Consider the following 22,119-nt stretch of genomic DNA (forward strand, 5'->3'; position numbering starts at 1 on the left):
TAAGAAAGACGGGCAGGACGGAATAGGCAATGTAGTGGGGATTAGAATTCTCTCTATAGAAGAAACTGTACCTAGGGCTCGTATCTGGGTGTATGCGGCCTGATGGGGTCGGGTGTACCGTACAAGCGCAGTGTTTTGGCCACTTCTCGGACTCCCCGATCTGCCGGCATTCCCAGGGCTTCGACGCAACTCTCGACTTGACTCGACTTCTCGGGTGGCAAAGACTCTCTCGCATAGAATGTGGAAAGTGCAGGGCGGGAATTGAAACCGCTGCCATGTCCAACCGGGGGTGTTTCATCGACCTATACCAAACTCTGCTCTCGTCCAGTCTCATATCGACCTTGCACGTTGCACCTCCATTTGGCCAGAGCCTATATGCAGGATGCCCCAAACTGCAAAAGCTAAGCCCCGATGATCCGCGCTGCGCAACGACCAGAAAACCTCCGATCGACCCAGAGAATTTCTGAGCTGCATAACTACTCGTCACGGCAAGACGTAGCGGAGAGCCACGTCGGAAGCTCAGCTAGGCTTGTCAAATGGAATCATGCATGTCTATGATATTTTCCATGAGGGAAAGTCGATGTACTTAGACGACTCCACCAACCCTATACCCGGATAGCGGCCCTATCGCACAACAAGTGGGATGCCTCTCCCACCTCCCACGTTTTACTCGGGGGGTTTTTTTTTAATTTTTGAATTCAATTCCAAATTTGATATCTCACATTCCACAGTCTCACGACTCACAGGGGATAGAGATCAAAAGGGGGAGAGTTACAGTCAATATTACCTGAAACTCGAGTCCAGAACAGACGAAATGTATTGAGCTCAGCTGAGAGACGACTAGACGTGGGGCTTCAAGCAGGTCTTGGGCCGCTTCTGCACCCGGATTCGCCGGGGGACCACCGAGTCCGGCCGTCGCGCACCACGCTGAGATCCCTGCTACGATCTACCATTGGGCTGAGCCTCGTCGACCATCATGGTCTGACTTTGTGGAGGCGCCCACTCAGCATCACGGTACCGTTTGGAATACCTGTACCGCGTTTTGAGTATGTTTTTCTTTTTTCCCTTTTTTTTTTACTGTGAATCCCACCGGGCCACATGATTTCCCGAGTGATCTCATCTCACGTCTGACGATTCCTATATCGTGCATTCATGCACCACAGGGCTTGCTCTCGTGCAATCACAGTCCCTGGTTCACAAACCCTGGAGCATGGCGGCATATGAGTTCGGTCATGTGGTCTGCGCAAGGGGGATAGCCTTGGTATTCGCTTGCAGTCGGTTATAGAAGTAGGATATTGCAATGCTCACGGAATATAGGAGTACGTCAGTATTGATGGAAATTTTTGACCATGGGGTCGTGGAGTCTCGGGCCAGAGGATGATGTTTCTTGTCTGCCTAAAATAGGAACTTGAACGCACTGCGCCTCACTAGCGCCACGTCACTCGCCACCGTGGCGGTGCCGTGGCACGGTCCATGCTTCTATTCATGTTCCAAACTTGCCCAACGGTCTTTAAGCGGCTAACAGACTTTACCGTGTGCCGGTTGGCCTCGGTATTCAATCGACAAGACTCAAAAACTTGTTTTCAAATAAGAATAAGGCGAGATGCATGAGCTATTTAGCCCAGCCGAGTTCTAACCGAGCCGTGCGATATCAGGAATGCCTATGATCATGGGACTTGGGTCACAGTGGGATGATTCCATGAGATTAAATTCAGCAGTATCTATAGCCTTATATCTGTATAATTCCGCTCGCTATGAGTCATTTGGCCGACGGCGCTAAATAGGAATTGAGTCGCTGGCGCCTACACCGCCAAGATTGTGGTGAAGAATTGGAAGCGATGCCTGTCTACTTACGTGGGCGATTTCGATGACGTCTCAGATGTCTTGAAATTACGCACGAGTCACTGTCTTCGCTGGACAGCAGTTTCTATGACCTAACGTGGATGCCTTTCTAGAGGTACTGGGTAGTAGAGTGATGCACCTATTTGATATCGGCGGCCAGTACATTGTTCCAAGCGCTAGTTGAAATTCAAATTCACGCGTTCTTCAGAATATCCCACTTGTCTCCTCCAGTCGTACAGTAGAGTCGAACTCATTTCCCCCGCCACGGCATTCACACTTGATTTCTCGCCCGTTTCAAAACGATGCCAATTAGTATAAGGTCGCTTTGAAAACACTGCATTGTATACATGGAAGAGGATGGGGAGTCCTGAAGCATGTAAGTGTAATTGGAGCCTGCATAGTAGCTAGAGTAGAATTCTGTGACATAATACCCTCAACGCACTCACACTTTTCTTTTTCTGGCCCATGCCCCGTTATCATGCCAATCCGTATGAAGATATGGCGTACATGATTCTCTCCTGAACAGGTAATTTCGTAAGTGCAGAATAATAAAATTGCATGTAATTAAATTGTCTTTTGCACAAAACCACCCAAAATCATTCTTACCTGCTTCTTTATAAAACGACTTCTGTTCTTCTCGGCATCGCTAATTGACAATGACCAGAGCACTCCCAATTGCTATTAAATCATTACTTTGCAAGCTAACGTAGATGCACGTGCGGATTTTTCTCATCAAACGTCGAAGACTCGCACCCGTGAGTGCGGGCAAAGATGTTGTCGAAAAGCACGTAGTAAGATTGTGTTATCGAATTTGGTCGAGGTCGACTTACGGGATTGGTTGCGTCATCGAGCAAGATAGACGGCGAGGGACTACAGTCAGATTGTGCAACAAGAGGCTTAGGAGGTATTCTGGGGCAGAGCCATATTGACATCCATGCCTCGAGATTCCGGCATTGAGGTTATGTTCCACACATAATTGAAGACCTAACGGTCTGCAATTGTCAAAATAGGCAGTATCACCTCTAGTCAGACGAAGACGCCCATCAACGAAGTACCATGGGCGAAGTCAATGACCTCGCCGTTCTGGGCTTTTTCGTGTTCTGGGCCGATAAGCCTATCGATGCTTTGGTAGTCTCTACGATAGAAGTCAACTCTTTTGACCATATTCTAGAGAGTACTGTTCAAACAGGAGAGGCTATAGAGGACATTTTGAGAAAATTCACCGTGAGAGTGGACAAACTGGACCCCTCCAGTTATTCTTTCGCGCCGGCGCTAACGTATTCCACCACCTTCCCGCCCACACCACCTTCCCGCCCACCCAACCAAATTTCGCGTCTCCGCGTATCCCCAACCACTTTGATCACCTACAATGCCACTAATTCGTTCTAAAACCAAGCAAGAATCTCTCCACTAAGAGGGTAGGATCGAGCTTGCAATATAAGCTATTCAGAAAAAATCAATTCCGTCTATTAGGGCTGCTGCGCAGACATATGACGTACCGCGTTCCACGCTACGCGACCGCCTCGCAGGCCACTCATTTCGGTCAACCAGACGCGTAACATCCTATAAAATGACCCAAACAGAAGAGGATACGCTTACCCAGTGGATCCTCTCTATGGATACTCGCGGCGCAGCCCCTGAGGCACTCTACGGTGGAAGATATGGCTAACTTATTGCTTGCAGCCCGCGGTGTTGATGCAATTGGCCTAAATTGGGTTACTCGATATATTAGCCGGACACCGGCCATTCAATCACGCTTCTCGCGTCGGTATGACTATCGACGTGCGGAATAAGAAGATCCCCGGATTATACGTGTATGGTTTCGCCTATTGTAAGAGACTATTTCGCGCTATGGTATCTAACCTGATGATATCTATAACTTTGACGAAACAGGCTTCGCAATGGGCCTTATTTCTACCGCAAAGGTAGTCACCAGAGCTGAATACTATGGCCGTAGATTTATTCTGCAGCCAGGTAATCGTGAGTGGGTGACTATAATCGAAACAGTTAATGCTACGGGCTGGTCTTTACCGCCGATAATTATATTTAAAGGCAAATATTTTATCGAATCCTGGTTCTGTGCCGATATCCCTGGTGACTGGCGTGTCGAGGTCAGCGATAATAGGTAGACTACTGATATAATTAGTCTTCGATGGCTTGAAAAGCTATTTATTCCTTTAATAAATAGCCGGCGATATAGGCGATGTAGGCTATTAATTCTCGATAGTCATGGCAGCCACCTTACGCCCGAATTTGATTAACTATACACGAAGAACGATATTATACCTCTTTGTATGCCTGCCTATAGCTCGTATCTATTATAGCCACTAGATATTGGCTGTTTCGCTGTTCTAAAGCGATTATATAGTCGCTTAGTCGACCAGCAAATGCGTCTAGGAATCAACCTTATTGATAAGCTTGATTTTCTTACGGCATACCTACGCGCGCGCTAGGATACCTTCCAGGTTAATATTATTATGAATACCTTTAAAGCGACTGGTATTATGCCGTTAGATCTAGAACCAGTGCTATCGAAGCTTAATATTCTAATTCGGTCACCTACACTAAATGCGGAACGACCTACTAGCAAATTAAGCAATTATTGCCCTAAGACACCAAGGAATATTACCCAGCTATCGAAGCATGCTAAACCGGCTAAGAAGCTATTGAAATATCGGTCGGAAAGCCCACTAACACCTACCAAAGACATTATCAATCAAGCATATAAAGTATGCGAAACGGTAATGCAAAGTATACTTCTATTAGAGAAGGAAGTCAGAGATCTACGCGCTGCGAACAAGAAGCAAATACAGAAAAGATCTCTATCCAAACGGCAGATAGAACGCGCTAAAGGTATGGCTATATCTGAAGCCCATGAGCAAGGCATTGGTCTATTAAGCAATATAGAAGATGACGGGGTGGTCTCTACAATGCCCACCCGGAAGGCTTTAACCACCAATAGTCAGACCAACAGACGTCAATATGCATGCAGCGTATGCAGAAGGCCTGGCCATAGGGCTAATTTCTGTACAGAGAAGGTTTAAATTGAATATAAAGGCGTTGTGGTTATTTAATTGCTTCATAAATATAGAAGTAGGTGGGTGGTGTGGGCGGGAAGGTGGTGGAATACGTTACTAGCTGCGATCGGCCGAATTCTGACCTAGTGTCATCAATGGGTATATAAATGACGCACTCAATGACTCAAAAGAATATATGGCTCTAGTCGAGATTATGTCGAAGTTTTTTTGAAGCGTTCGGTTCTACTTGTATGGGACGTTTTAACCTCCATTTTCCGACCAAGTTTGCGGGCTATTGCTTCAATACACGGACCAATTACGGAGAGTCCTACAATTACTAGTGATTGATGTTTTCCGTCTGAAAGAGGACTCATTATCTCCACCCACAAGAGAATTGGAACTCTCCAGGCGTTGCAGATACAATAAAAGATAAGCTTCACCTTTTCCAGAGACCTACCAGATCAGGACAAACCTACCCCTTTAAAGCCCGAGGCACGTATCATATCGCAACCATCAGCTTAGGAGCGGGTGAGAGTGGAAAAATAGCAATATGTTCTTCCCGCGGAAAATAGATGACGAGAGGGGCGAGTGGCAATTTTGAAAAGGAGGGGTAGAAACCTCTACTATGCAGTGAATCAGAAAAAGACTCCAAGCCTTTTGTCAATCAAATTATACATCACACATAATCGATGATTTCCTTCCTCGATCTGCCGGGTGAGATCCGGCTCATTATATATGCATATTCACTTGATCCAAATGAGTATGTGAGTGGCTACAGAAAGATAGAAGATCTTCTCGCGGCCGAGACAGATCGAACTCGCGGTCCGATGTGCACATACGCCCGACCTCATGTGAAACGTTATACGCCATCGATTCTTTTAATAAATCGGCAAATCACAATGGAGGCACTGCATGTTCTGTATAGGATACCACTCAACCTTTATGGAACACCAAACACATACTTCACCATGCGCCAGATGGACATTACGGAATTTCTCAGTGAGCATTTACTTCAGCAGATTCACCACGGTGTTTTGAGGCTGGATAGTGCTAGCAAAAACTTCGTCTTGCCGCTTCTTGATATCTGGTGCGAAAGTAATTGTTTGGAATCGCTAGATGTGTACCGACCTAGGGGCACTCCGATGCCCCGGCATCATTGGTATGTTGTGAAGAGTAGGGTATGTATTCCCTTGAATTTTGACATTTCTGTATGGCAGATCTCATACTAGAACAGCTCCGAACATTTTCAACACTTGTCCCAGTTGTGTTCCACAAGGTCGACGATCCACTTAAAGCAGATGCTGCTGCCATCAAGAGCATGCGATAGTTTTCAAAAGGCCAAACACTTGTCTTTCGATGACTGCCCATTCCCATTTCTACTATCCAGTCACAAGTCATAGCTACAGACTCTGAAGAGAGAGTGACAGAAGCATCTTCTCCGACAATGAGGTTTAGTTGAGCTTTCGGTAGATGTCAAGTGCAAAGGTAGCCTGAGACCAACACCGCATCGAAGGGAGGTGGATGAGAGTTCTCTGATCACACATTCAGGTCTATCAGATCTTTCGCAAGTCGGATTGGAGTTGCCCGAAACATTGATAGCGGCTTTATGTGATCAACGTCTTGATGAGCAATGTCGCCGTCCTCAAGAAACTCAGCAACATGTTGTCCAACACCAACTCGCAATTGACCAACGACTCGGTCGAGGAAGTCGATCTTCTGCTGTCAAACACCAACGCCCTGCTGATTCTTCAACTTGTCAAGGATTTCACTGGCCTTATTGAGAGCATCACGCCTGTCATCACGCCGGCGCTGCTCGCCAAGGTCGGCGGTCTTTATGACACGGCCAGTTGACACGGCCAGTAGTTTTTTGACAGACAAGTTCATGAAAAACACAGCATACATGATCAGCAAGGGGACGATCCTGCCCATTCTAAGCTTCGTGGCTGATACTCGTGGGCTAGTCAAGGATGTATCGCCGATCATCAATCATGGCCTTCTGGCACAGGTGAGGCTTGCTCAATATTGTAGACGAGCTTCTCTCAAAAAGTTCATCAATGAAACTTGAACTTGGTTCGAGGATAATGTGGATGTGACTTCAGTTCCCTCGAATATATTGTGTACCTTGCTGACTTTTCTAGAGGTTCTCCCGCTGGTAATGAATATAAATGGGTCGTTGTGAGGCGCTTTGTTAGTTTGGCACGAGAAATTCATGGCATTTCATGGTTCATATTCGAAAATGTTGAATACGACTAGTCGAACATATTTCTGACCAAACATTATCTGGACATCGTTCAATCATGGCGATGTTTCAGGGACATGAATGAATTGTAGAAGAAGGCCCAGGATGGATGGCTATCTCATAATGCTTCAGCATAGCCTAAGTATTGGTGCATGCCATGATTTGTTCCAAAAAGTCATATAATTCTGGCTTCCAGATTAGGAATGGCGCTTTTCGCATCCACGGTCGCAAACTGGAATCATCATGAATATCAGAATACACGATGTGCTGACCCGGGGTTTCCATGATGAGGGGAAGGCGAGCTCGAATTTCGCATGTCGGATGTGATTCAAACCGATTTCATGCAAAAGAGCCTGGCTGGTAATTTATGAGCAGCAGGCAGGTCTTTTGACCGCTTCAAGTTCAATCGAAGCCCAAGAAGAGAAAAATGGTGTAGCATGTTGTGCTGCAACGGTGCTTCTACCATCCATTGCAAGAGCCCTCAATGATGTTGGCCGCAGAGAATATCGATCAGATATTTGGTTTGAGACACTTCCTCCGAGGTTGGCGGTTCAAAGCTTCTAGCATAAATATGTTTCTCTCCTTCAGGCCGGAATATCTGACGCCTTGACTTCCTGATACTTGGACAAGACCTTCATTTCGGTGTCGCGTTCCTTGGTCTTCTTGTCCATAGCCCTTTGTATGTCCCCTCTGCTCTTATCGGCTTCCTCCAGTGTCCTTTTCACTTCTTTAACAGCCTGCTCCTGGGCCCTCAGAGCGGTTTCTTTCGTAGGGAATAACTCGCGCAGCTTCTCTAGCTCAGCTTGGACATCTTGTACCTCAATCGGCTGGCAGGTGACTGGATGGTAGCGATAAACCGGTAGAGGCCCCCCTGGAACTTGGATCTCCGTGAGGTCTGGATGGATGGGGGAAGTGCGGATAGAGGAATCAAGAGGCACTACTGAAGCCGACTCGGATGGAGGGGACGGTAAGGATGCCTCGGTCTTCACCATGATCGCAGAGCCGGGCTAATTGCTGACAAAGAGCCGAATATAGCTCCGAGATTCTGTATTTGGTGTCAGGAGGGGGAAGTAGTAGAATTAAGGTGTCAGTCGGCTACATGTTCGTCGGCATGGAAATCCCCCGGCATGAAGGAAAAAGTGTTATTCCGTCTGTTTGTTATGTTTGCGCATCTAATTCTACAATGTGATCGGTGAACGAGTGGGCCACTGTGAGACTACGCAGTAGTCTCTCGGGTCTATAGGTAAGCGAGGTAGAAGCCTTGATCGTTCTTGTAGTGTAATAACTCCTATCTTGTAGAAGAGACTGAACGCTGCCCCTTCCAGAACCACCGTGGGTGGTTCAAATACACAGATTGCCCCTGCCGAATGCGATAAGGCTTTCCTTCTGCCTTCGCTCCTGAGGCATATAATAGTGCCTTAGGCCTCCGTCAATCCGACAAGGTCCTGACAAATTTGTAGGTTGTGTATTGATATCAACTCCTGTGGCCAGGAAGAGCTCGAACACATCCAGATGACCGCGCTCGTACTACCTCCCCAGTAAACAAGCTCTCAGACAAATTGGTACGTATATCGTGCTTTAGCCAGACGCTTACACTGTATTCTTATGACTGAGTAATGCATGTATTCATTTTGCACAACTAATTCGCTTTAGCTGATTCCGCCAATGCGGGTTTCCGGCTTTTGCTCAATAAGATCAAGAACTGTCCCCATGCGATCAAGCATACCCTGGACTTGCGAAGCGGCTACCATCTCGTCATCAAAAAATGCCCAAATGACAATGCCCCCACGTTCAACTTGAGCCACAAAGCAGAGACTCCAGTAGTAGAATCCCGGCTCGTGAAATTGCCATTTGGCGATACGATCAGATCTAGTGTTGCTATACTCCGGCAGGAGCATAAGGCTCGTTCGGAACTGACAAGCTGCTTTGGTTCCCGAGCTGAGAGTGCTAATATGACTCGGCTCTGCGCATTGGTAAGGAATGCTTTCCAGAGCTTGGGTGTGCACTGCATCTAGTGCCTCCTGCAAAGTCTCCCCCTCATGCAGCTGGATGCGCACAGGTAGTGACGCCGATGTAGGACCGGAAATGTGTGCAATCCCTGGCAGAGGCGCATCACGTCTGGCAATATGGATACCAAAAACAACGTCCTGGTCATTCGTCGCATAAGCAACTGCGGCTGCCAGAGCTAGTCGAAGCTTAGATTCGACGGTTGTCCGGTGCGTCGAGTGTTGGGGCATTTTGACTTTCTTTTCAAGCATGCTCGAGCCTCGGGGTTCATACTCAGGACAGGGCAATGGGGGGAAAATGTCGCGTGAAGCATCGTAGGTCGCAAATCTCTTTTTCCAGAACTCGTCGACACATGGGCCGATTTCCGATGTCCATTTCAGAAACAAATTATATGGATAAGTTGAAGGAGAGCGGTTTCCCTCGTATGCCGCTTCTAGCCGCTGTAAGAAAAGCTCAAGTGAGAAGCCATCATGAAGGACGTGGTGAAACAAGATCGTAAAACGATCGGAATCCGCTTCCCAGATCAACTGCACCAGTGGTTTCTTGAAACCCCAGATATCAGTCCCGTGTGGGGGCCTAGACGGACAAACAATGACGGGTGCCTCAGTCTTCATAACCACCTGGAAGTAATGGTCCTCAATCTCCACTATCTCAGTGCGGAGAATGGGGGTATCTTGCACCATCATGCACCATGCGTTGCAGAACTGCTCCGGGTCCGATTCCGTAAATTCAATTTGCATTGTAAGATTGCCCTTCCTGTTGGCCGAAAGATGGATTGATTGGGCTTGATCATCGATGCAGCGATATATGTCTTGAATGGCTGTGATTGGAGTTCCCAGGTGGTCATATTGGCTCAAGACGTTTTGTATGATCTTCTGTCGTGCGATTTGATCATCGCCTAGCAATGTAAAGGGCTCCAAGGCTTCCTGTCGGGTGGGGACACTACCAAGCTTCGCGACAGTTGCCAGGGCGGCTAGATTTGGATTTTGGAGCACGTCTTGGATGCTTATCAACAAACCCTCCTGAGATGCACAGTCGACAAGCTTGATGGTCAACAATGAATCTGCACCAAGGTCAATCCAGTTACTCTGAGAATCAATCATATCTGACGAGATATCCAGGATGGCAGCCCACAACTTCTGCAAAGTCTGTTCATTGATCGTGGCTAGATCTTTCGTGTTCGATGTCCTGGGCTGATTCCGACAGAGGAGACCAGTTTCTCCCAAATAGGCTATCGCATCTTCTCTGAGACGCTTTCGATCCGTCTTTACTGACGTGGTCATCGGTACATGCGTGACAGGGATGAAACGATCCGGGATCATATATGCGGGCAGTTGGCTCTGAAGCTCCAACTTCAGCCCTTGAGTTTGTTCCTCAAATGACGGCGTCGGATAACCGCATATCGAATAGGACTGACAGCTGTTTCCCTCCCTGATGGCCTCAACACCGGGACAATTCAGAAAGACACACAGTTGCGGGGCTTTATCTTTGATTGCTACCACCTCCGCAATCACGTCTCTTGCCAGTGAGAAACTGGATTTCACCTTCACCTCAATCTCCCCAAGCTCCACCCGCTGACCGCGAATCTTCACCTGTGTATCCTTTCGACCAAGAAAATCAAGCGAGCCATCCAATCGGTTGTTGTACCGGACCAGGTCACCACACTTGTACAGCTTCCTCCCAGTCTTTGAGCGTCTGACCTGGGCCATCCAAGCGGGGGGGATCGATATAAGTCGCTGCTGTCAGCTGTGGCTGATTTATATAGCCCTCTGAAAGTGCATGGCCTTCGAGTAACAGCTCTCCTTCCACACCCACTGGCATGAGCTTGTGATGGTCCTGAGGGTCCACCACCCAGCAGCACAAGGCCGGCGACTGCCCAAGGTTCGCTGGACCAGGCGCTTGAGCCAAATCGGGTACAATGGTCGTGTTGCATCCACCTGCCTCGCATGGGCCGTATGCGACTTTCAGCTTAACATGCGAACTCCACAGGTCGATCTCACTCTGTGTCACCGCCTCTCCCGCCAGGAGAAGACAATCGAGAGTTGGCAGGCTCTTTGGGCTCAGAATGCGTGCCAAAGAGGGCGTGAATGAGACCCAATTTGCTTGTAAATTGGTGAGCGTTTTGGAAAGCTCATTTTGTCGCTGCCACTCGGATGGAATGCAGATACAACCACCGCCGATCAAAGTGAAGAGCATGTCCATGACCCCGACGTCAAACGCATAGGAGGCGAATTGAAACACGCGAACTTTCGGCCCAAGCTCGAGTAGCTCTATGTTCGGCAATGCTCCTGTTACGAATGCCGAATGCGAAATTATCGCGCCCTTGGGCTTTCCCGTCGACCCCGATGTGAATACCGCCCAAAAGGGGCTACTCGATGAGATGTTGGGACACGGTGACTGCTCATATAGATCTTCGCTACTTTCCTCTTGGAATAGGTTTTGCCCAACAATCAAAGAGGCGGGCGCAAGTGTCGAGGCTATTTCTGACTGATTGGCCAATGTAAGTACCAGAGCTGCTTTGACATCCTGACATATAGACTGCAACCGTTCTGGCGGATGATTGCAATCGAGAATGACAAATGCAGCCCCAGCCTTAAGAATGCCGAGAATTGCAACAGGAACCCATCGTGATTTCTCCATGCAAATTGGAATAAAATTTCCTGGCTGAATGTCATCTTTATGGGGGCCACTGAGAAGCCCAAGAGCTAGTCTCGTAGACAATGCTCCAACCTCGGCGTAGGTAAACTCGCCATCCCAACTGCAAACCGCAGGTGCATTAGGTTGAGTTCGAATCCTATCATGGATGACCTTTGGGACACAAGAATCGACAGCGTCTGGAAAGTGACCATTCCATTGTTCCAATTGCTGAATGTCTTGGACAGTCAAATCATCAATTCCAGCCGAGCTGAGGATATCTCCTTTCATGGCTTCCGCGGGGTCTTCCAGTCTCATGTTGAACTTTTTGGTGTTATCTTTGGGACGAGCTGACACTGGGGCTTTATGGCAAATAATCAGATGTATAGCGACGTACTGTAAAATTGATCTGCGTAGGCCACCTGAGCGATGTATCCCTTTCCGTATTCTCCCGTGTTCGTTTCCGTGTTTTTAATTTTATTTACAGTGGGGAAACTTTTCTTGAGAGGCGTTACTAGACAATACGTAGTAGTTTCCGCGGACTTGGCAGCCACATCAAGAGCCAAAAATTACATTTATTCGAAGCTGAGTCAATTTCGGTTCTCCAAAACTAACGATACATGAACTCGTTCAATTTCGGGCCACGTTAATTAGCTTTATGTTCAAAGGTCGGTGCTCCCAGAGACCAAACTCCAAAGAGTCATGAGGATCGATGTTATCAGGCTGCGACTCCAAATCGAAGTTCCACAGCAGGCGCGCCAGGGTTAGGCGCATGTTCGAGCTAGCCAAGCTATGCGAATGTCAATGTCAAACATCGGCATGTGCATGAGTTGCAAAACTTACTTTTGACCAATGCAATTCCTCGTTCCAATCGAAAAAGGGTGAAAAACTGCTCGGTTATCCGAGTCAAATCTCGAATCTCCCAGCCATCGCTCCGGGTGGAAGGATTCGGGGTCCTTGAAGTAGTCAGGCCAGCGATAAGACGTCAATTGAGTCACGGAAACCCATGTCTAAAGCAGGGCGGGGCCCGGTCAGTAAAGAGTAAACTAGAGGAGTGAATCAGGAGAACGAACACCACCAGGAACAAAATGTCCGTCGATGAATCGGCCACCCTTGGGAACAATTCGCGGTAGTCCGACTGGCACACTGGGGTGAATTCGCATTGCCTCGTCAATAACCGCTTTCAAGTATTTCAGCTTCATCACTTCGGGAATAGTAATTGAGTTCTCAGTTGGGAAAGCGTCCCGAATCTCTTTCACGAGTGCTTCGTAGCTACGTGGATTTTGTGTGATATAGTAGACCACCGAGGTCATAGTGGTGGCCGTGGAATCACCGCCCGCCGTAACCAGAATATTCACATTATCCAGCAGTTCGTCATGCGACATCTTATCCAGCAGGTAAGACAAGATATCGGGACGCTCATTATCAGGCTTGTTCAAGCGTTCAGTGAGTGCTTTGGTGCAGTTCTCCAGGTGGAATATATATTGGCTCTCAATATCGGAGGGGATGAGTTTCTCCAACAGCCAGTGGTAAGGCTTCAGGCGATGAGCTGACTGGATCAAGGTCGAGTGCTTGATAGCAGTATAGATCACCGAGATCCATGGGTGATATTCACCTTTAGAGAGAGAGTCAATGCTAGCACCAAAGCACAGCGAGCTCAGCACGTCAAAGACTTCAAAATTGAACCATGCAGCCAAGTTCACCACGCCATCTGCGGCAGGAAAACAGGCTTCACCCGTGCGCTTGTGTAATGAGCTCATCATCTGGTCGATAGACTGTTGGATAAGAGATTCCTGGTCACGAATCGCACGGTCTGAGAATGCTGGAGACATCAACTTGCGCACTGCGGCATGTTCCTGACTGTGCGCAAAGAAGATGTTGGTGATATCCCGAGACCCCTGCAAGTATGCGACTCCATTTTTTTCATAGACTTTGCCCACACCTGTAGTGCCGTAGATTTCCTGCCAAGCGGTCGCGCTGATGAAGGACAGCTCATTGGAGGCGGTGCGGACGACAGGGCCGTATTTTTCATGTAATTTGGTGATATATTTTGTCGAATCGCCCTTGGCGAGATGGTATGACCAGATGAGCTGGGACAGGGCATCCAGCTTCGGACCAGGGAAGCGGCGGAGAGGGTTGATGAAGAGGTGATATAATGCCAAAGAAATGTGGAAGCAGAGGAGCTATTTCGTGTTAGATGGTGGTGATCAATACTTGGAGGTGCAGTAGATACCAAACCGAGGATGGCCCCAGCGACTTGTAGCAGAATACTCAACATTCCTGCGAGCTGTGAACTGTGAGATACAAAAAATCAGACAAGGGAGATCAGTAGACGACCAAATCTATTACTGCAGCCAGAACTACGTAATACGGTTGGATAAGTATTAATGGCAGATTCTTGATTGAATGCACTGCGCTGGTTGTGTGTCTGTACAATGTAACCGTACCATACAGATACCGACGAACGTGTGTATGGGTGATCGTCTCTGACCGTACTCGTCCTTTATCTGGGCAAAGGTCCACTGTGCTTGAGCTCCACTACAGTCCCACTATCCCCACTCTTCGCAAGACTATTGAATTCGATCAGTGCTTGTCGATGGATCATAATACTGATTACCTATGACGGGTGTATTGAGGTATACGTACGGGACTCCCCGTTGATGGTCCCCCAAGCGAGGTTTCTTAAATCTAGCTGCCCGTGTTAGCGGACTTACCCAGCTACCGGTTGCTTGACAGGAAAAGTCTCAATATTTTACGCTACACCTACCATCATGGCGAAAGATACAGCGAGTATGGAACCTCCCTTTTCACAGTAATGTTGTTTTGCTAACCATATCCCGCTGAAGAGCCATTTATTATGAGAGAGGTGCGTTCTGAGAAAATTGCCGCAGGAATCACTGCTTACAAGATGCCCAGGATGAGATGGAGAGGCTAGGTGTGTCAGGTGGAGACTGGAGACACTGTCTCCAGCAAATGACTTTCTTCTGACATCACCAATCTGTAGATGATTTGCATGTTATATGCTCGATGCTGGCAAACGGAGGTCTGGGGTGGGCTCCAGTCAAGGCTCCAACCACTGTCTTGGACCTAGGATGTGGAACTGGTAAGACCAACACTCTGGATAGAGGGTATTAATTTAGCTAACAGCTTTTCCAAGGGACATGGATGCAGGAGTACTCACAGAGGAACCCTTCTGCTCAGGTACGTCATCAAAATCTTCTCAATGCGCATTCAGTACGCTCAACAAACTCAGATCACTGGATTAGATCTTGAGATAGCAGATCAATCAAGGTAGGCAACAGAAAAGCAAACCAAAGAATAAGAGGAAGCAGCGACCAACTGATCAATTGAATTAGATTACCTAAAGGCTGCATCACACTGGAAGCCGATTTGGAGCTGAAATGGCCAGTCACTACCACTTTTGACTATATACACACGCGGTGGCTGGTTGGATGCATCTTTGACTGGCCCAAATTCTTCCAGCAGTGCTACGATCACCTCACGGAAGGCGGCTGGTTTGAAATCCTTGATATAGGCTTCCCAGCGCGCTCGTCAGATGAGACCTTGCGCCAGGACAGCCACCTTGTGGCATGGAATGCTCTGCTGATCCAGGCAGCTTCGATATCGGGACGGGAACTCACCGTCGCTGAGAAATTTGAGCAGATGATGCGACAAGTCGGCTTTAAAAATGTCACTGTTGTTGAGAAGAAGCTGCCTCAGAATGCATGGCCTTCTGATGATCAGGAGAAGGCACTCGGTAAAATTGCCCTCCCCGTGCATAAATTTGGACATGAGCGACTGGGGCATGATTTCTTAGTGCCGCACTTGAACTTATCTCCGGAGAAGGTGGATACAAAGCTTCAAGATGTGTGGAAGGAGATGGAGGATGAGAATATCCATGCCTGGTGGCCTATGTAAGTCTGTATCTGGTTCTGTGCGAGTTTGTTTGCAGATTACTGAGTTTTTGACAGTTATGTTGTATATGGTCAAAGAATGTGATAGCTGCAGGTTGATACAGAGAATCAACACCTGTGCAATATCGTGGCGCGGGTTCACCTCGTTGTTTCGTGAAAATCGAAATCCCTTATCACACTCAATCGGCTATGTCGGGCATCATTTTTGATAGATTTGCCATCATACGAATTTAGGAATTTATCCGCGCATTAAGAGTTGTAAGACCTTAGCCAAGAATGTGGTAAGTCGACATAGGCTAAGGGTTTGGAGCGAGACAAATTGGGAAAGAGATCGAGCAAGAAGGAAAAGCACGAAATCATATTGATTGAATGTAGAAGCCAAATGCGAAAGTAAATTATCGATGAGTCTATGTCCATTTGTTCCTTGCAAACGTAGAGTGCATCTAGAAAATAATGGATCATTCAAGCGGACATCTTCAAATGATGCATGTACTTAGCCATTAATGTCCCATCCAGCGCAGGGAACTGAGGGGCAGTCATTGCCAAGGCCTGCTCAACATTCGTTTGGTCGTAGATTGGCATGTTCTCATATAGCTCCCACCGGGTCATTCCCTTGTAGACGATTTCAGCAAGCATAGGCTGCAACGGCTGCAGAGGCAGCGGTGGTGCGGTGGCCAGGTTCTCAATCCAGTCTTGGTAGCCAACTCCGATGATAGGCCCCGTATCGGTAGCGTGACCAACAAGTTCCATAGTATCATCCATGTCAATAGATACATCTGGGCTCGGAGGGACGATATGATACGCATGTCCAAGCAATTGGCTGGTCATGGACGGTGAGGAGGACAATTTGGCTACTTGCAAAATGATGGCGTTGACATAGTCGACGGGTACAAACTCCTTCCGCTGGTTTGGCAATCGAGGATAACAGCCCATCTGCTCACAGGCCAGTATCAGTCGACTGAAAAAATCGTCTGGATTGCAGACTCCCGTCTGACTGTGTCCAGTAATAAAGCCAGGGCGGTAAACTGCAATTGGGAATCCCCGTTCAATCAATCGACGCAGGAGTTGCTCCACAACCCATTGGCTCTGTGCATAGCCGTGATCGTACGGCAAGGCATCCAAATGCTTCATCAAACATTCATCCTCCAATACCCGTTGAGTCCCAACGAACATTCCTGTTGGGCCAAAACACGAGATACTAGAGACATAGTGCATTGCCTTCAGACGACCAGTGATGGCAAGCTTCATTATATGGAGCGTGCCGAGGGTATTGGCTGGGCGATGCAACGAGTAGGGCTGGGTGTAGTTGACGCGAGCACCGAGGTGGAAGATTACACTCGCCCAGTTCGCAATTTCTTCAAATCGCTCAGCACCCAAGCCCAAGCATGGCTCCTCCAACAGTCCAGGCAGTGCTAGCAGTTTGTCTTGGAAGTGATCCTCCCAAAGTCCATACTTCTCCATGCCAGCCTTAATTCGCTGTAGCCCAACAGCAGGGCTTGATGCCCGAACGAGACAACCAACTTGGCGAACCTCCTTCATCTTGAGCAAATCGACGAGCATGAATGCGCCGACAAATCCAGTCGCACCGGTGAGGAAAACCCGGCCCTCAGTATCTCGGCGCCAGTCCACAACCCGCGCCGACACAGGGATGGCCAGATGATCTGCAATATACGTATCGGCAACCCAAATATCACGCTCATTTCGAACAGCTGTCAGGGCCTTCACCTGTGCTTTGTCGATTGTGGCAGACAGAGCGCTCAGGGTAGGGTTATCATATAGTGCCAACAAAGAGATTTCGCACTTAAACACGGCACGGATCTGACTTATCAGAAGCGACGCTTGCAGGGAGGTGCCTCCCAGCTCAAAGAAATGGTCAGAATCACGATAGATACTGGCATCTGGTGAGCCCAGAATGTTGGCCCAAAGACCTTCCAAGCGGTTGCGAGTGCTGCTGGCCTTGACATCCTCACCCGCTGGAAAATTGAGATTGGATTCGGCGACAGTTTGTGTAGGTTTCCGCTCATTCCACCGTTGGCGATAATGATCTGCCAATTGCTTGCGGTCAACCTTGGCATGTGAGTTCAAGGGCATCCGTTCGATAAGCTCAATCCGAGGGACCATATACTCTGGCAGAAGACTCCGCATCACATCGGTTGCCTGTTGAATCGACACGAGCTCGGGTGAGACGGGAACCGCATACGCAGCGAGCAATGAGCTGGCTCCGTCTTGGGACGCGTCGACTTTGAGAGCTGCAACATCAGAAAACTGTCCTGTTTTCCTGAGAGCTGCCTCCACAGCTTCCAGCTCGATTCGATATCCACGGATCTTGACTTGATTGTCCGCCCGGCCGAGGAAATCAATCTGCCCATTCTCTGGTGATCGTCGAACCAGGTCACCGGTGCGATACATGCGGAGCTGGATTGCTGTACCATCGTTGCCAACCATATCTACATACACGAAGGCTTTAGAGTTTTTCTCGGTTTGGTTCAAATACCCAGAAGAGACTCCAGGGCCAGCGATCCAAAGTTCCCCTGGTTCGCCGTCAGCTACAGCCTCGCCAGTCTCAGGAGAGCATATATATGCTGTCGTTTTTCCGATTGGCTTGCCGATGCTGACTCTTCCAGCATTGACATCATCAATCGTGATCTGATGAGCGAGGCAAAGAACACAGCACTCAGTGGGTCCATAGGCGTTGATCAGAATTTCTGGGGGACCATGATCGAAAATTTGCTTTACAGCCTTCATATTCGCCGCCTCGCCACCGATCCAACACATGCGCAGTTTCGCAAAGGCTTGGGGGAATGTGGTCGCCGCCAGATTGAGCAACGCTGTAGTTGTGGCCATGACGGTGATTCCCAGTTTGTCTATCTGCTCTGCCATAACTGGCATATCCAGGAGCACTGTCTTGGGAAGTACAGCAATTCGAGCACCTCGAAGCAAAGGAGCCCAGATGTCAAAGAGAGCCACATCAAAGGTGGTGTTGTTGACGTGTGCAACAACATCCGTTGAGTGCAGAGGCTCGAACGGTGCATGATACACCACCTCCAGAACGGAGCGGGTAACTATCTCAACCGCCTTGGGTTCGCTTGTTGTTCCTGACGTATGTATGATATGCGATCGGTGCTCGATATCAGTGAGAGTAGGAAGCGGAGAGTCGATGTTTATTTCCGTTGTTTGTTGTGCCAAAGTTGTCGAAACCTCAAATGTAGACGGTGGGTGTTGCTGAGTGTTCACAATAATCTGGCGGAAGGAGAATTGAAGCTCGGTGTGGTATGAATTGGCAGTGTCCACCAGGACACATTGAGCGCGCACGCGTTGAAGACGAGCTTGGATTTGACTTGCAGGAAGCGTGGGATCCATAGTTGCACAAGTGCCACCCGCATAGATGATCGCGATCTGGGCAACGACGTCCCAAATGCCGTGGCGCACAACAATGCCCACCGGCTCTTCTCGGACAAAGTTGCGATTTTTTTGAAGCTCATTGGCGATATCGAGGGATTTGATATGGAGTTCATGGTAGGTTAGGCTCAAAGGGCCGTCGACCACTGCAACGGCATCGGGGGTTCGCAGGACTTGGTTGTGCAAGAGCTGGCCCAACCCCAAGTTCTGGGCCACCATGAGGTCATATTCATCGGAAGGGTTATATATCATGATGGTGTGTGGGAAGTGATGTTGCTAGGTGATGTTGGCATAGTTGGATGAAAAATGGAGAGTCGACCATATTATAAAAGTACATACATCGCTCTTCTATACCGTGTAAGGAATGCGCAAATACACAATTACACGAAAGACGTAATATGTAAAATACCCACCTGTATCATTGTATTGAAGTCCTAGAAACCCCTCTAGCCGATCACTCAGGCATCAGATGCGTACAGAGCTGATTCTCCGCTAATTTCTGAGCTAGTGTACTCCGCAGCTGCAGGGTGCTTGGTTAGGTGCAGGTTGTAAACCAATACCGAATACGCCCGAGATCCTAAGCAGACACCCGTCTCTTCCTCAGTACACCAATGTTCATTAAAATTCAATTGTTGCTATATCCTTTTGTTTTTACTTCAATTCCTGATAAATTTTGTTCTTAAAATGAGCCTTATCACGGTTTTTGGCGCGACTGGTAATCAAGGGAGCTCCGTTGTCAGGTCCCTTCTCCAAAACCCATCCTTCCGCGTCCGAGCCATCACCCGCAATCCCTCATCTCCTGCAAGTCAAGCGCTAGTTGCTGCGGGAGCCGAGGTTGTTCAAGCTGATGGTTTTAGAGCGGAAGAAATTCGGGCTGCGTTTGAGGGGAGCTGGGGCGCCTTTGTCAACATTAATTCGGACGACAAGGTGTTTGCAAATCCAGATGGTCCAACCGAGTTTGACCTGGGCAAGACAATTGTCGATGCGGCGACTGATGCCGGAGTGAAACACTTTGTCTTCAGCTCAGGGCCGCCATGCACTGAAATGACGGAAGGCAAGGTCCGCATGAAAGCCATGGACAGTACGGCTTTTCCCATCATTCTTAGTCATCTATCGTGTCAACTCACTTATCTTCTCTAGTGAAATATCAGATTGAAAAATATGCTCAAAATCTCGGAAGCTTCGAGACAGTTATCCCCATTGGCGCCGCATGGTTCTTTGAAAACTTCCTCGGCAAGGAGGTTGCCCCCATCTTCGGCGGATTTCCCCATTTCCCTGACGACCAGGGTATTCGAACCTTCCGTGTTCCTTACTGGGGTGGCGAAGAGCGCGTACCTTTCTTGAGTGTGGTAGAGGACTGGGGAGATATCGTTCATGGCATATTCCTGGATCCCAGTCGCTGGAATGGTCATTTTGTCCATGGAATCAGCACTATATGCAGCTTTGATCAGTTAGTCCAAGATTTCCAGCAAGGTATGCACTGCCTCTAGTCTTTATCGGACGCGCCGAACTAATCAACTGACCGCATCTTGTAGCTACTGGACATCCATCTCGTTTTATTCCAGTTCTTCCTTCGTGGGAAGCTTTCGAGACTCATGGTATTCATGAGCTCCAGGATGTGAAACTGATGTTTGGGTTCACTCAAACTACTGGTGGCTTGTATTTTGCTACCCCAAGCGAGACTGACACTGCGGCTCAGTTGAAGAAAGCTACAGCACAGGCATTGGGTCGCCCAGTGGCTGAACAGAATCTGGCAACAGCTCCAGCCTGGTTCAAGAACCACACCATGAGCTTTGAATAATTCTGGCAGTTACCTAGACGGCCCACGGGGATTCATTCGGTATAAAGTCATATTAAGAAATAGAGCAGTTGCAGATCAACCGCTCAATCCGCGCTTAAATTCTTCAATGCTTCTTTCATGTAGTCTGCACTGGTGGGAGACTAATAACTTCAGAATTCCTTATTTACAATAACATCACTTTCACAGGCCATGAACGCCTATCTTGAGGATGTCGGCATTACCGGTCTGTACAGCTTCTGTCAGTTCCTCCACGTTCCACTTCGCCCATGCGAACCGTCCGTGCAAAAAAGCAGCTTTAGAAGAAGCGGCCCAAACAGCAAAATTAGCCGGGAGATTTTCTGATTGTCTAATAAGCCTCGATGTAAATTTCCAAACAACCAGCTGGACTTACCGTCATCCCAATCCAAATCTTCAGGGGTGCAGCCCATGGACTTCATGCCATCACTGTAAATGAATCCAGGATGAAAGCTGATGATTTGGGCCCGCTCTAGGGGCGTCTCTGTAGCCAAGTGCTGTAGCGCACCAGCAAAGGCAGATTTCGAGCTTGCATATGCCTGGAATCCAGCGGCCATGTCCTGATCGTGGACGAATGGGCTGGAAACGTTTAAAATTACCTAGGGAATCCAACTATTATCAAAACCATTGCTTCAAAGACATATCCAATATTCTGCCTTACTTTCTGTTTTGTGTCTGCTTGGCTCATGGTCTTCTCCACCAAAATCATGTTTCCTCGAACATTAGTCTCAAACATCTTCCAGGTTTGTTGCCACCCAAGACTAAGCATAGAAGATTCTTTGGCCTGCACACGCGCAGCGTTCAGAACGAGCACGTCTACGACAATTTGTCGATCATCCAGCTGCGCCCATAGCGTCTCAATATTGGTCGGGTCGCCGAGATCGCACGTAATGGGGATCACAGTCGCCTGGAACTCCGATTCCAATCTAAGCACGGCCAGATCCAGCGCGGCGCCACCTCGAGCAACGAGAACTATCCGAGCAGCTCCGGCGATCGCGAAGGCACGGGCAATGGCAAACCCGATCCCCTTGGAGCCACCTGTGATCAGCACAGTACGACCAACTTGGGAATGGTCGGCTTGAGCGGCGCTGATGGCGTCGTACGGACCCGTGTGGATTGTTGGCGTAAGACTGGTCATAGCTATCTCAAATCCTCAGCTTCGTGGTGGAGAGAAGGAGTAGATCCAGAGCTTAAGTGGCGAGAGGGGCCGTAATTAACTTGATGCTACCGTCACCAATCGACAACGAAGTC

General features: G+C 48.4%; 10 protein-coding genes across 10 annotated transcripts; 4 read left to right on the forward strand and 6 right to left on the reverse strand.

The window, feature by feature from the left end:
* Positions 1-5,548: 5,548 nt before the first annotated feature.
* On the forward strand, positions 5,549-6,186 carry N7477_003802 (uncharacterized protein; the record flags this gene model as incomplete). The annotated part of the gene is made up of 2 exons (XM_056965465.1): positions 5,549-6,037; positions 6,094-6,186. The coding sequence occupies 2 exons, from the start codon at positions 5,549-5,551 to the stop codon at positions 6,184-6,186; spliced, it is 582 nt and encodes a 193-aa protein (XP_056825418.1).
* Positions 6,187-6,482: 296 nt separating this feature from the next.
* Positions 6,483-6,710, forward strand: N7477_003803 (uncharacterized protein; the record flags this gene model as incomplete). Its single annotated transcript, XM_056965466.1, has 1 exon — positions 6,483-6,710. One exon carries the CDS (start codon positions 6,483-6,485, stop codon positions 6,708-6,710), a length of 228 nt encoding a protein of 75 aa, XP_056825419.1.
* Positions 6,711-7,682: 972 nt separating this feature from the next.
* N7477_003804 (uncharacterized protein) lies at positions 7,683-8,090 on the reverse strand (the record flags this gene model as incomplete). The annotated part of the gene is made up of 1 exon (XM_056965467.1): positions 7,683-8,090. One exon carries the CDS (start codon positions 8,088-8,090, stop codon positions 7,683-7,685), a length of 408 nt encoding a protein of 135 aa, XP_056825420.1.
* Positions 8,091-8,747: 657 nt separating this feature from the next.
* N7477_003805 (uncharacterized protein) lies at positions 8,748-10,388 on the reverse strand (the record flags this gene model as incomplete). The annotated part of the gene is made up of 1 exon (XM_056965468.1): positions 8,748-10,388. The coding sequence occupies one exon, from the start codon at positions 10,386-10,388 to the stop codon at positions 8,748-8,750; it is 1,641 nt and encodes a 546-aa protein (XP_056825421.1).
* Positions 10,389-10,761: 373 nt separating this feature from the next.
* On the reverse strand, positions 10,762-12,057 carry N7477_003806 (non-ribosomal peptide synthetase; the record flags this gene model as incomplete). The annotated part of the gene is made up of 1 exon (XM_056965469.1): positions 10,762-12,057. One exon carries the CDS (start codon positions 12,055-12,057, stop codon positions 10,762-10,764), a length of 1,296 nt encoding a protein of 431 aa, XP_056825422.1.
* A 728-nt stretch (positions 12,058-12,785) lies between these two features.
* Positions 12,786-14,017, reverse strand: N7477_003807 (uncharacterized protein; the record flags this gene model as incomplete). The annotated part of the gene is made up of 2 exons (XM_056965470.1): positions 12,786-13,922; positions 13,973-14,017. 2 exons carry the CDS (start codon positions 14,015-14,017, stop codon positions 12,786-12,788), a joined length of 1,182 nt encoding a protein of 393 aa, XP_056825423.1.
* Positions 14,018-14,962: 945 nt separating this feature from the next.
* Positions 14,963-15,657, forward strand: N7477_003808 (S-adenosyl-L-methionine-dependent methyltransferase; the record flags this gene model as incomplete). Its single annotated transcript, XM_056965471.1, has 2 exons — positions 14,963-15,030; positions 15,096-15,657. The coding sequence occupies 2 exons, from the start codon at positions 14,963-14,965 to the stop codon at positions 15,655-15,657; spliced, it is 630 nt and encodes a 209-aa protein (XP_056825424.1).
* Positions 15,658-16,115: 458 nt separating this feature from the next.
* On the reverse strand, positions 16,116-19,304 carry N7477_003809 (non-ribosomal peptide synthetase; the record flags this gene model as incomplete). Its single annotated transcript, XM_056965472.1, has 1 exon — positions 16,116-19,304. The coding sequence occupies one exon, from the start codon at positions 19,302-19,304 to the stop codon at positions 16,116-16,118; it is 3,189 nt and encodes a 1,062-aa protein (XP_056825425.1).
* A 432-nt stretch (positions 19,305-19,736) lies between these two features.
* On the forward strand, positions 19,737-20,853 carry N7477_003810 (NmrA/HSCARG family protein; the record flags this gene model as incomplete). Its single annotated transcript, XM_056965473.1, has 3 exons — positions 19,737-20,133; positions 20,193-20,525; positions 20,588-20,853. 3 exons carry the CDS (start codon positions 19,737-19,739, stop codon positions 20,851-20,853), a joined length of 996 nt encoding a protein of 331 aa, XP_056825426.1.
* A 180-nt stretch (positions 20,854-21,033) lies between these two features.
* Positions 21,034-22,006, reverse strand: N7477_003811 (SDR family NAD(P)-dependent oxidoreductase; the record flags this gene model as incomplete). Its single annotated transcript, XM_056965474.1, has 3 exons — positions 21,034-21,191; positions 21,245-21,467; positions 21,530-22,006. The coding sequence occupies 3 exons, from the start codon at positions 22,004-22,006 to the stop codon at positions 21,034-21,036; spliced, it is 858 nt and encodes a 285-aa protein (XP_056825427.1).
* Between the last annotated feature and the right edge of the window lie 113 nt (positions 22,007-22,119).

The sequence above is a fragment of the Penicillium maclennaniae genome, assembly GCF_028827695.1.
Source record: "Penicillium maclennaniae strain IBT 15551 chromosome Unknown utg000003l:1.0-5670915.0:1.0-5674809.0, whole genome shotgun sequence".
NCBI classification, from domain to species: Eukaryota; Fungi; Ascomycota; class Eurotiomycetes; order Eurotiales; family Aspergillaceae; genus Penicillium; species Penicillium maclennaniae.